The following is a 12426-nucleotide window of genomic DNA, read 5'->3' as shown; positions in this document are numbered from 1 at the left end:
ATTACCACAGAGATGGAGCGATAAAATCAGTTCATGCTCAGGACTGAAATGGGTTGTGCCATTGCAGGACCTCCAGAGATGGCAATGGTGTGGGGTGAGGCTTTCATGCAGCAGTGGATAGGACATGGCTGCATCTGATGATGATGATGATAATGGTGAGACATGAGTGTAAAAAAACGAATGATTTGTAACCTTGCTGATTTAATTCAAATATGAATTTTAAAAGATTAAGAAGTATAATGTATCATAGGTTTAGTGGGACATTTGTTCAGTTTGCATTGTTTAATAAGTTGAGTACTTAACGTTCATACGTCGCGAATTTGTATATTTGACCTTGGCAGTGATGAGGGGTCATTCCGTCACAGAAAGATGAAAACGTAATTATTAAATCCTCCTTTTTAATCATTGCAATCGTTGAGAAGCGCGCGCTAATGGATGTGATGATTGTATTATATGGGTACATGCAGGGCTTAATTTCTTCTTCAGCCAGTGCTGTCCCTGGCTGAGTTTTTGAAAATATGTTCATGCTAGGAGGGGGTGGGGGCGAGGAGGTTCAGTGGGCTTTTATTCATCAGGGTGCCCTCGAAAATATTCCATGTACAATTAAATATCCCGTGTGCTGGTGTATGTACCACAGGCTATGTGACAATATTCTTTGAACGTGCAATCCAAATTCTACCGGATGCGATACCATCATTGTGTCTCTCGGGAGCCATGAATGTGTGTCCACGTTGGAAGAATTTACTACAGCTGTGCTCAAACTGCGATTATGCACAGTTGTGTTTCGTTGATGCCCAGTAGACCTACACATTATATATATTTAGTCCATAAACGGACACGCCTTAAGGACCCAATGTTCCAAAAAAGCATATTTTTCAAGCAAATTCAACCTGTTTTAACTTGGGTCTGATAAATTATCATCATAAGCCATGCTCAAAGTTTCAAGAGCCGCGACGTGAATGTGAATATAAGACAGTGGTCCTTAATAAATAACGTAACGAGGCAGCGCTTATAGAGGTTGCCGATCCCTCGTCATGGTCAATGCACTGCTGAACGACAGCCTCCCCAAGCCGGCTACCTTCCACGACTTTGCGATGCAATAACACTGGTCAACAAAAAAAAAACATTTTTTTCTGGCCTGGACTTTTGCAGCTGATTTAGACTAAATTCAGGGTGCTGATTCCAAATCTGATCTCAGATTTGCTCTATCACATCTCATTTTTATACTATCGGCATACCCCATTTTTATTAATTTTTCCCGAAATTAACTCTTGTCACTTATGATTGCAAGTTGTTGCGAGTCAGTGACTGCTTTAGTGTTAAAATATGGTGCTGTATTTTTAGGATAGTGTGTTTATAATATCATTTTACGTAGATATCCACATTTATTTAATATTTTTCTTCTGCAGTTTTTATTGAAAATGCAATATTTGATATCTCAAAAACCTGATGTGATAGACACAAACTGATGCCAGATTTGGAATCAGCACCCCAAAATTACCTTAAAAACCGTTGGAATACCTTATGCCAGAAAAAGTGTGTTGACCAGTGTAATCATTATTCTCGCACCTGTAACGCTCGCACCGATGTCATTGCTTCATCTCCTCGGTGGGCGCCCGCTCGAATGCGTTCCATTTTATGGCTGCCACTCAATTTTTGATGGCAAAATGTTAACTACCTCACCTGGTATACTATGAGGGCGTGGGTTCGATCCCGACCCTGACGCCTGCGTATTTGGAGTTCGCATGTCTCTCTGCCCGTGGTCGCGTGGATTTTTCTCCGGGTCCTCCAGTATTGTCATCTCCAAATTCAGAAACATGCATTCTGAGAATCTGGCTGCTATAAATGTCCACAATTGCGGCAAGCCACGTCGTTGAATTATCATTTGTGGCCACAGCTGTAAAAAAAAGTTGTGTGAGCCTGACCTGGTAAAATAAAAATGTTGAGTATGTTCCTTAACCCACGTGTTTAGTTGCCTTTCCGTCTCCCGATGTAATTGCAGTAGCGTGCCACATGAGAAGGATGGAGGTGCGGGGGGGGAGAGGATCTCCACACTTTCGCCTGTTAAATAAGTGGCGGTCCGTAGGGTGACCTTACGGGCAGGATCCATACATTCAATCTACGAGGCATGTCAGCGCAAAAGTAGTTATGTATTATTTATCTGGGAGTCAACATCACTCTCCGAGTGCATCATCACGCTCCGTCAAAATATTTTGGCTTCGGCCCACATTACAAGGCATTATGATGAATCGAGTATTACCTAAGCTCCAAATTGCCTCTCACATACGTGCATAAGAGCCTAAATGAACTTATATTTAGGCATATAAAGTATTGGCGTAGGTCTGCAACATAATTCAGAATTCGCAATCTGCATGATTAAATTAACGACGGTAAAATATGTCTTGCCGCACTCGAAACGCGGATAACACGAACCATTAATATGACTATAATTGTTACATTTCCTATTAACTGCGCCTTAAGTAGACTTACTCATGTAAGTCCTCAAAGCTTGATTTTGCAAAGTAATTTTAGTTGAGCGATATTAATGACCCGGGTGGAAAATCAAATTCGGCTAATACATGTGAATCTGCTCAGGCGCTAATGTCACGTCACAATATATGCAAAATGGATGCGTTCAATTAATGCGCTAATGCGTTAGATCTTGGGCTAAGTGTGAGCGCATTTAATTGTTTCGTTAGCAGGCCCCTTTCACTTCCGAAAATAAAAATAAGTCTCGTCTTAGTCAACCACGCAAGTTAAAAATTTACCGACGATTCTACCATAACTGTTGAAAATGGAAATAAGACGCATCTCAGAGCGTTGTATCGGGGCTGATGAGTGGGCTGCTTGCATACCTTAACTTCGCATCCACGCGCTTCTCAACCTCTCCCTAGCCTCATTCATTATATCCTTCCAACAACCCTCCCCACTCTCTCACTGTCACAGTCTTTCTAACAACCCCCCCCCATTGCGTCTTTAGCGCGCGTTCTCGTCCGCAGACTGTGCAATCAGTGTGCCCTAATGGACGTGTCGATTCGCATTCATTATCAATCACTAAGAGAGCTCTGGGGAATTTTGTCTGATTAAGGCTCATTTTTGGAGAGCCGGTATATAAAGGTTAGCAGGTCCCACGCACACGTACGCTCCGCATCAACTCCCCGAAACAAACAGATTCCTCTGCGAGCTCGTCTTCGCTCGGTGGTTTTGTTTTCTCAACGGACCGTCTGGAATCATCGCAGGTGAGCGCCTTCGTTCAGGTACGCGGGGTCCCACGGTTGCCCTATTCACCTTGCGCGTCCTTCATACGCGGATTCGTAATCGTGTTCGTAATGAAAATACGGCAGTCCAATATTGTGCGCTTTGCCACGAAATGTATAGCTGGTGTCACGAGGTCAAATGTACACGCACGCACGTGCACATTTGAAGATTGCGCACGCGGCTATACTGTCTATAGACGGTGGAGCGGTGGCACAGTGGTTAGCTCACTTGCACTGTCAACCTTGGAAGACGTACGTTTGATCCTTCGCCACGGCTGACACATCCACAATTCTGTACGCGTTGTGTAATCTGTGCGGTCCTTTTTTCGTGTGTAAATCCACTGCTGGATGATGGCTTCCCCAACGCCGTGTGGAAAACAGAGACATCGGGAGCATAGAAGTACAGAACAGTGGATTGTGCTGCGCTAACCTCACAGCCTATGGGATGGTGGTCACTCATCCGAGCACTTCGCCAGGCTCAAATTTGCTTAGCTTCTCACGAGATCGGAAAGTTTTCGGGCGAGAAGGTCGATTGCCCAGCTGGTACATCGAAGTGAGATGCACAGGTGTTATCTTGGAGAGCGCAGCGCGGGTCGCCTCCAGCGTCGCATCGTGTAACGCACTTGCCGTGTGCAATGCCGACTGCAGCGGGTGGAGCAGAGAGTGGTTCGCGCAGCCGGATGACTTCGATTCCTGTCCACGGCGACCATCAATAGTGGCAGTGACCAGAGTGGTGAAGTATGAACAAACTCCCTCCTCCCCCGCCAGCGTAATCCAGCAGTGTATTGACAAAGTGCTGTGCATTTAGCTTTAAACAAACAGCGGCGATAGGTGATGGTATAGGTTGTGCGCGTTTAAACAATGTTTGCTTGCGTTTGTTTGTGCAATTGGGTGCGTTCTGCGTGGACACAAATACACACAAAGGGGGAGTTGCTGGTAGCGCGCACCTGTCTAGGCAGACACGGTACAAGAGGGGGTGGGTGGCCAGCACCACGCCCGGCCGCCTTTGTCTCCCTAGTTGCGAAGTTTACACCAACGCACCAGGTACTCATTTGAGGCTGAGTCGACCTCGGGGACGCCCATGACCGATTCAGACAATAGTCACTGGTGTTGGCCGTGAGCGGGAATCGAACGCAGCCTTGAAGCACACACACACACATACACACGTGTGCTGATATTGGCCTTCATAGGTGCTCGTGAACATCACTTGCCCCAAGTCTGTTGAGGCTATACGGGGGATCTTTGCCTTCGTGCCCGTGTGGACAATCGCGTGGCACGGCGGTTATCTCACTGCGCTCGGAAACCGACAACACCGAGTTCAATTCCCGGTCACGGCGCCCAACACCCAGTCCTGGGCCCGAACCGGTCCTGGCCCTCCTCTAGGTGGACTCGACTTCAAAACGAGCACTGCAGTTCGTGCGCTGTGTAGACATCGCCACTGACGACACAACGGTTCTGCCCCCGGGCGTGTTGCTGGTCACCCACGCCCCTGGTGTGCCGTGCCTGCGGAGGCTTCGTAGGCGCGCGCGCGCTCGCTCACAGCACTTGCTCATCTCCCCAACAAAGTCTGTGAAGGTTCTTTGTCTTTGTGTTGACAATTTACAGAAGCCACACTCGGCTGCTGTAGAGATGGCACTGCGCGGTCAAAGTCTGGCTCTGCTGCTGCTGGCGTCGGCGCTGCTCGTGTCGCTGACGCACACACAGCACTGGTCCCACGACTGGAAACCCGGAGGGAAACGCGACCTGGAGGCCATGAGACCACTGCTGGAGGTCACTCGCACGCGAGCGCTTTTGTCTCTCCTTCCCCCCACCCCCCCCCCCCTCTGCGTCCGATGGACGAGAATGTGTGCTACGAAGAAGGGCAATTGCCCGAAACGTCGCCCGTTACACGCTACATGTTGCCTATCGAGGCAGTGCTATTGACGACGACGTGGTCGATGTTCATTTCGCGCGTGCCATTACGCCACTGCCAACGCAACATGACCAAACAATTCGTTAGACACGAGAACAGGGGGTGGGGTGTGGTCGCCAACCTGCAGCTCTGGAGCGGCGTGCAACTCTTTAAGGTCTAGCTTCGAGACGCGATTTATCGAGGACCACCACAATATCGTATTCGCATTGCAGTGGGGGCGCTCTTGAATTAGAGGGTTTATTTTTATACCGAATTCGAAACAAATGTCTCTTCTTGTTATTATGGTTGCCGACCCCTGCGCTAGACCACGGTGTATTGTACTCGAAATTGTTCAACGACCAGCTTACGAGTTATTTATTACGATTGTTTACGCAGGAGTCCTGGCACAGTTTTATTTTTTTAATATGTATACAATATTTAAATTGAGTAATTTACGGGCAATTGGACTAGGACACCGGCACACGATGGCCTGTTCTTGCGAATGACGTTAGGGAAACATTCATGTCTATTGTGAAAGGGACAGTCTTACGGTTATTACAACCGCAGTATTAACCAGGGCGGCCGCTGGAATGGAACCGTGAACCTCCACAACAAGAGGCGAACGCGCTCACCCGCTAGTTCACGTTACAAGCGATAGCGTTCAAAAACTCCAAATGTTGTAAATGCTAAAAAAATTGTTGCACTAAGTTTATTTTTAATTTTTAAATGTATAAAGTAAATAAACTAGAGAACAGCCACCGAGGAGATGGAGTTATCAAATCGATGCCAGGTAGATTACTACATCGCACCATCGTGAGAGGAGGCGATGGCTTGAGGGATGCCTTCATCCAGCAGTGGATTGACCATGGCCGATGGTGATAACTTGAAGAAAAGTGTATTCAAGTGGTATATATGTGTGTGACTATGTGCGTTTTAACTAATGACATCCGATTTCATAGCGTTAATTACTCATTTCCCAAGTGCCCTTCGTGGGATGTTTATCCGATTTCTCGACACACATGGCATTTGGCAAGAAACCAAAGCGAACATCAACGTTCACATTCACATTATTATGATCGTCTTGCGTATGATGACAATTTGTTCAGGAGACAACCAATTTCGAGGTCCGTTAGCCGCGATGAGAGAGCGGGCTTGAGAAGAGAGACTTCGTGTAGTTTTCCATTCCTCCTCCGTCGAATGAACGCAGACCCGCAGTGGTTTATTACATGTTCCGCAGCTCAGATTAGCGCGGTTGTCGACATAAGGTGCGCGAAAGAAGTTCAACACACACACACAAATCACTGGCTGGTCATTTTGGTTTGATTGTCATCTTGCCTCTCTCTTTAAACACGCAGATCGCATGGTCACAATCATACGATAGTGGACTGTCTTTTATATTGAATTCACATTAATAACTATATTTGAACGTGATATATATGTGTATGCTTCGGTAAGCTGAAACTAACACTCGCTAATATGTGCATGTTTCAGTTAACATACAACATTGGTAGCCGTGGCACACTACGGGAAGCAGAGTTAGCAGTCAGTTGTGAAACATGGCAGACGTGGGGGGGGGGGGGGGAGATGAGCGTGAAATAGAAGGAAGAATACCGGGACAGCAGTGCCCGGGACGGTCATAGAGGAGAGTGGCACGGCTCAAGATGAGCGCGTGCCACTTTTATTTCTGCCAGCAGCAACAGCAGCGGAGCCGACATCGATACGAAACACAAAGTCGCCAACAACAAATAACCAAACGTAATAACAAACACAAACAAACAACAGCACGCGCTGCGGCCACGTGGCGCTGCTGCACGCGTCACGCACAAACACAAACGCGTCACGTGGTGGTGATGACGGTGGTAGACGCGCAAGCCACGCCCTCCGATGACAGAGCACAGAAAGAGGAGCGCTGGGCAGGCGTGGGAACAGGAGCGGTGGAGACGGAATGACCGAGCCACGAGATCGGGGCGGGTTAGGGAGACGATAGGAGTGTAAAAGCAGAGAGGGTGATGTGTACGGGGGGATCAAGCGTGCGCGTTTTCGCAGATGGGAGAGATTAATTGCGGGTGGGTGGTTGGTGGTGGCCGCAACTATAAGTCGCGAAATTTGACGAGGGGCTTGAGCGGGTTTTAATAACGCGCACAAAAGTAATCATCGACAGCAACACGTTGGCCAACCATCATCAGCCTCGGCACGCTTTGCTTACTTACTTCGCAGGATTCCATCACCGCTGTTGGGCTTCTTCACGCATCCCCGCGATAACCAGCAGCAACCAACACAAATTTAAATACGCGCGCGGCAATTTTATATTTTGGCAGCCGAACATCGAGGCACCGCCATACCGGCTTAACTCTAAGTTCGAGCTCACTTTACCTTGTGAGTAGCCACTATTACCTGTTGCTGCCACAGCAGCTACCCGAGAGACTTGATGCTTGAGCAGTCCTCCCTCAACGTTGTGGGCACGAACGGAGCGCAGCTTCAGCGCAACAAACCACAAACAAACTCAATCCATTTCAAGAGCTGCAGAGGCAACTTTTTTTTAACATCCAGGAATAAATGTGCGCGGACCAGAGACACCTTCAAATAGGTTGGCAAAAAGGTGTCGTCACTCACGAACAATAACAGGAACCCCAGCATGCATTGCGCGTCACGATGCCATCACCTATTGCGGACATTCTGCACACAGCTTTGTGGTGGCCACGACCTCGTTTGGACTCACGTGGAGTACACGTGTACGTCTCTGGATCAAGCAAAGCAGCGTGAAGCCTGGATAGTGCTTTGACGGGTGGCCACCATGCGTGTGTGAGCAGGCTCTCTCCCCACCAGGGTTCCAGTCCGCCTGTTCCTCCGCCGTCACGCACAGCGCCCCCTCCTTCATCCACCGCTCACTCCTCCGAGGTCCCCTCCTAACCCTCGCGGTCCCCTCTCCCATCCCCTCCACCTCCGCGCATCTCTGTCACCTCGTTACCAGCTACCAATCGCAATTGTCGTCACACCCCCAGACCATGCCCCCTCGTCTCCGGTCTCCCTTTCTTCATACCGTGGGATTTAGGGGACTCTGAAACGATGCCGTCGATTCAACTTTCCGCAGCGGGATATCGAACCGGGCGGGTACGTCCGCGTGTGTGAATGTTACGCCTTTGTGTGTGCGTGCCACGTGATTTCGGCAGGAGCTTGAGGCACCGGACAGCGCGTTCGAATGCGACGGACCCGAATGCGCCTTCGCTCGAGTGCCGAGCAGTGAGCTCGTCAGGGAGATCATGGTGAGTAGCTGCACGCTTCCCTGCAGCTGCCCTACTGCCTGGGCAAGTGTGCAAGAGTGTCTGTGAAGAGGCTGCCGAGATCAGAGTCGTGTGACTTTTTAAATCCATTGATTTAAACAAAAAAAAATCTAAAAAAACTGATTACCAGCAGTAGATATACGAAGGCTGCTGCTGTTGATGTTATTATTTTATCTGGGAAAAGATATACCTTTGACAATGTTAAACATTCGCACCTCCGATTAGCACAGTTGGCTACGTAAGGTGCAAACGAAGTTCAACATACATACATTACTGAAATAGCGTGATTGTAAGAGTAACACATTTCCCTTATAAGGGAGTGGGGTTTGTGGGGGAGCGGTGGCGCAGTGGTTATCGAACTGCACTTTGAACACAGCGAACTGAGAACAACAACAATTGGACAATGCGAAACATAGAGAAAACAGTCGCCTGTGTTCCCACGTGTGCCGCTGGACGGGAGGTGATGGGCTGGACTTGGCGACATTATCGGCATTATCAGGCACGTCACGCTGGGCGCGGCGTGTAGGGGGTTTCCCGCCTTCCGAGTAATCGAGCAAACGGAAATAATCGATAATAATTTTAATCGAACCATAAAAAAACATGCCTATTATCATTTTGAGTAGATTCATCGACTAATCGCCGCCGCTCTAGTCTTAAGCAGCGTGCAATAATTCCGCAATTCAGAGTCAAATCAGGGCCCCCTAGCGACCCATTGCCAACTGCTGCCACAGAAGGAGATCTCAAAGAGACTTGCCGCAGCGATCGACAGAGCGCTCCGTGTGGCACGCGTCCTTGTCGACAGGCCTTCAACGCGAGCACTCACGCACTCAGACACGGCGGTGACGTTATCTCGGTGCAAGTAAATAAACATACATTCCAGCCAATTCACCAAATAGATATGAAGTGTGTGTGTTTAAAAAATAAATGTTAAGAAGTGGTGGAGGGCAGGACCAGGCATGCCATCACTTGGCACTCACCGATGTTATCCGTGGCCGGGAATCGAGATCGGTGCACTGGGTTAATAGCGCAGCGCGCTAACCAGTGTACCACCGCTCCATCCGAGGTATAAAGCACACCGCTCTACTGTGTGCGGCCCTTTGCCGATCTACTGCTGGACGAAGGCTTCCCCAGTCCATCGCAATCTCTGACGATCCTGCGATGCAACAATACACCGGGCGCATGATCGGACTGTACATGATTGAAATGAGGAACGTTCTAATGGACGCGTTTGACACGATGCTGCTGCATAACCGTGTGCTTTCAGAGTTACCTCTCGCAGAAGAATTATCAAAGGAAAGTTCTGAAGTAAAAGCCCCGCGTCTCAAGCTGCAGACGAAGACAATCAACGCTCCCGACAATTCGAGAAGTTTCCTCGAGAGCGCCGCGTGACGCGAACCCAGTCAATGAAATGCCCTCGCTGTGGTCTGTGACGTCTCTTAGACCCTTTGTGTTTATTTAATTGTTCATCGCCGCTCAGCGTATCGTCAACATCACCGTGGCCATGTGCGTTTATGTGCACCATACATCGTAGCGTGTCCCAGAGTGGCTGTGTGTAGGTGGCGTACACTTTGTTATTATTGGTCACGAACAGGCCACGCGTAACAACAAGGCTTTGTCTGTGAATAAAGTTGTTATAAGCGATGACTCCGAGTGCATTTGTTTTTATTGGTGTAGACAAAGAAATAGTCTGAGTGAGTATTAAAAGCAGTGCTCATCTGCGGTGGTTGACGCAGCCCCATCACTGGATGGGCTGAGCCCTGCACCTTTAAATCGAGATTGAAAACTCATTTCTTTAGAACTGATTGTTGTGTGGAGTTTGTTATCCTTCCACCGCACCTCCGATTAGCACGGTGCGAAATGAGTCCAGCATACATACATACAGCCACCGAGCCAGTGGAGGCATTTCCGCACTCCTGTGACGGGGGCGTGTACATCCATCTGATAACCACTGTTGACTTACCCACGAAGCGGTACCTATTTTCTCGAGCCCGAAAGTATGATGGGCTGAGTCAACCCCCAAACCAGGATTTGAACTCGCTACCCTTCCGTTTGCGAGATTTCTCGCTCTCACCGCTCAGCCACCTGACCCTGACTGACCTCTTTCCCAAATAACCTCGTTGGAAGCGGTCGTCGCGAGTGCATTTATTTTTTATTGGTAAAATCAACTCTTTAAACGCACGCAACTGCAATACGCGACGCGCGCGCAACGAACGGCAAAATGTTCCTACGTAAGCCAATGTGACAGCGATGATGTCACGTGTACGTGAAGTTGAATGTTCTGCATCGCAGAGATTCCTTCATCTAAACACGTGGAACTCCATTGGGACGTGCTATTCCGTTTGCCAATAGGGCAGTGTACTTCACCAATGTTCATAGGGGAGGGGGGGGCACTGCCGCCGATAAGACATCATCAGCGTGACACCCGCCACACATTTGAAACCATTGTGATTTGACAGCGATGATAGGGAGGTTTTTGTCACGTTGGTGTATTGTCGGGAGTCGCACTAAAGGTCGCCAGGGACTGGCAGTTGCGCGCGGGCCTTGCAATGAAGACCACTGCAATAGAGGCTTGTGTAACTTTGGCTTACGTGTTGAAATATGTATTTACAGCATTGTCGCAACAGAGTAAGGGCGGGAGAGTGGCGGTGATTAGCGCAGTGCTCTACGAGTATCGAACTCAGGAGGCCGTGTTCATAGCGCTAACTACTGCGTCGCTGCTCTCCCAAAGTCGAATACAGTACTTGCAGTAATTATAATAATACAAAAATCGTTAGACATATCCACAATACATTAAAGACGATGCAAAGCATCGCACACATTTGACTCTCCAATGTTTTCAAGTTGTACTGCGCGTTGCTCAGCATGATGTCCGACGTTTCGCACCACGTGCTCGGGACATCTCCAGGATCATGTCAGAAAACACACCGAAGACCTCACAACAGCACAGCCGTGAAAATCTAAGCAGTGGCAACATTCGCACTCTGTTCTATAATGCCCGTGACAAATCAAAGCAAAGTAAATCGGCACGTTGTGCAGAATCGGGTTACACGTCCCATCGACCAATGCAGCACTGGCTTCGTGGGACAAAATCATACGGAGTAATTGGCATCATCATCATGATTAGATCGCGCGCTCGCAAAGGTGAGGAGGCTAATGAATGCGATGGTGCTCAGTGGCTCGCGCCAGCCGTGCCCTTTGCAACAGGTGGCTCAGGAATTGAGTCTGCAGTCTGCTCGGTTTCGTCGCTTGCGTCTCCTCGTCTCCGCTAGGGCCGAGCGCCGATGGCTGTGCATCCATGTGATCGACGGTCTGCAACAGAGGGTTATTGGGGGCGAGTGAAAATCAACGCTTTACGTCGCGATCAGGGGTAGGCAAAATGCGAGAAACGCATGCTGCTCTTTAAGGACTGCAGGTGCGGCTCTTGAAATTCGAAAAATAAATTGCTCTCATTCTTATTTGTCTTGTGATTCCCATGGAAGTCCAGTTGACCATGGAAGTCCAGTTGACCATGGAAGTCCAGTTCACAATAGAAGTCCAGCTTACCATGGAAGTCCAGTTGACCATGGAAGTCCAGTTCACAATGGAAGTCCAGCTTACCATGGAAGTCCAGTTCACGATGGAAATCCAGCTTACCATGAAAGTCCAGTTTACCATGGAAGTCAAGTTGACCATGGAAGTCCAGTTCACGATGGAAGTCCAGTTCTCCATGGAAGTCCAGTTTACCATGGAAGTCCAGTTTACCATGGAAGTCAAGTTGACCATGGAAGTCCAGTTCACGATGGAAGTCCAGTTCTCCATGGAAGTCCAGTTTACCATGGAAGTCCAGTTTACCAAGGAAGTCCAGTTTACCATGGAAGTCCAGTTTACCAAGGAAGTACAGTTCACGATGGAAGTCCAGTTTACCATGGGAGTCCAGTTCACCATGATCGGCAACCTGCGGCTCCGGAGCCGCGTGCGGCTCTTCCAGGACTGCCTCGTGACACGCGAGTTATCACCA

At 48.8% G+C, this 12426-nt stretch overlaps 1 protein-coding gene across 1 annotated transcript; it reads left to right on the top strand.

Annotated features, from left to right (window-relative positions):
• Window positions 1–3170: 3170 nt before the first annotated feature.
• Window positions 3171–9912, top strand: LOC144931258 (progonadoliberin-2-like). Its single transcript, XM_078855064.1, has 4 exons — window positions 3171–3239; window positions 4863–5027; window positions 8319–8411; window positions 9694–9912. The coding sequence occupies exons 2-4, from the start codon at window positions 4887–4889 to the stop codon at window positions 9736–9738; spliced, it is 279 nt and encodes a 92-aa protein (XP_078711190.1). The 5' UTR covers window positions 3171–3239; window positions 4863–4886; the 3' UTR covers window positions 9739–9912.
• The last annotated feature ends 2514 nt before the right edge of the window (window positions 9913–12426 follow it).

Source organism: Lampetra fluviatilis, chromosome 4 (genome assembly GCF_964198595.1).
Source record: "Lampetra fluviatilis chromosome 4, kcLamFluv1.1, whole genome shotgun sequence".
Classification (NCBI taxonomy): domain Eukaryota; kingdom Metazoa; phylum Chordata; class Hyperoartia; order Petromyzontiformes; family Petromyzontidae; genus Lampetra; species Lampetra fluviatilis.
Note: the sequence above shows the minus strand (reverse complement) of the source record. Positions and strands in the feature narration are given on the sequence as shown.

Bases quoted from the DNA above. Each gene is read 5' to 3' on its own strand.
- LOC144931258 (XM_078855064.1), top strand. From the start codon at position 4,887: ATGGCACTGCGCGGTCAAAGTCTGGCTCTGCTGCTGCTGGCGTCGGCG. The intron at 5,028-8,318 runs GTCACTCGCACG...TGATTTCGGCAG, and splicing joins CCATGAGACCACTGCTGGAG to GAGCTTGAGGCACCGGACAG. The intron at 8,412-9,693 runs GTGAGTAGCTGC...GTGTGCTTTCAG, and splicing joins AGCTCGTCAGGGAGATCATG to AGTTACCTCTCGCAGAAGAA.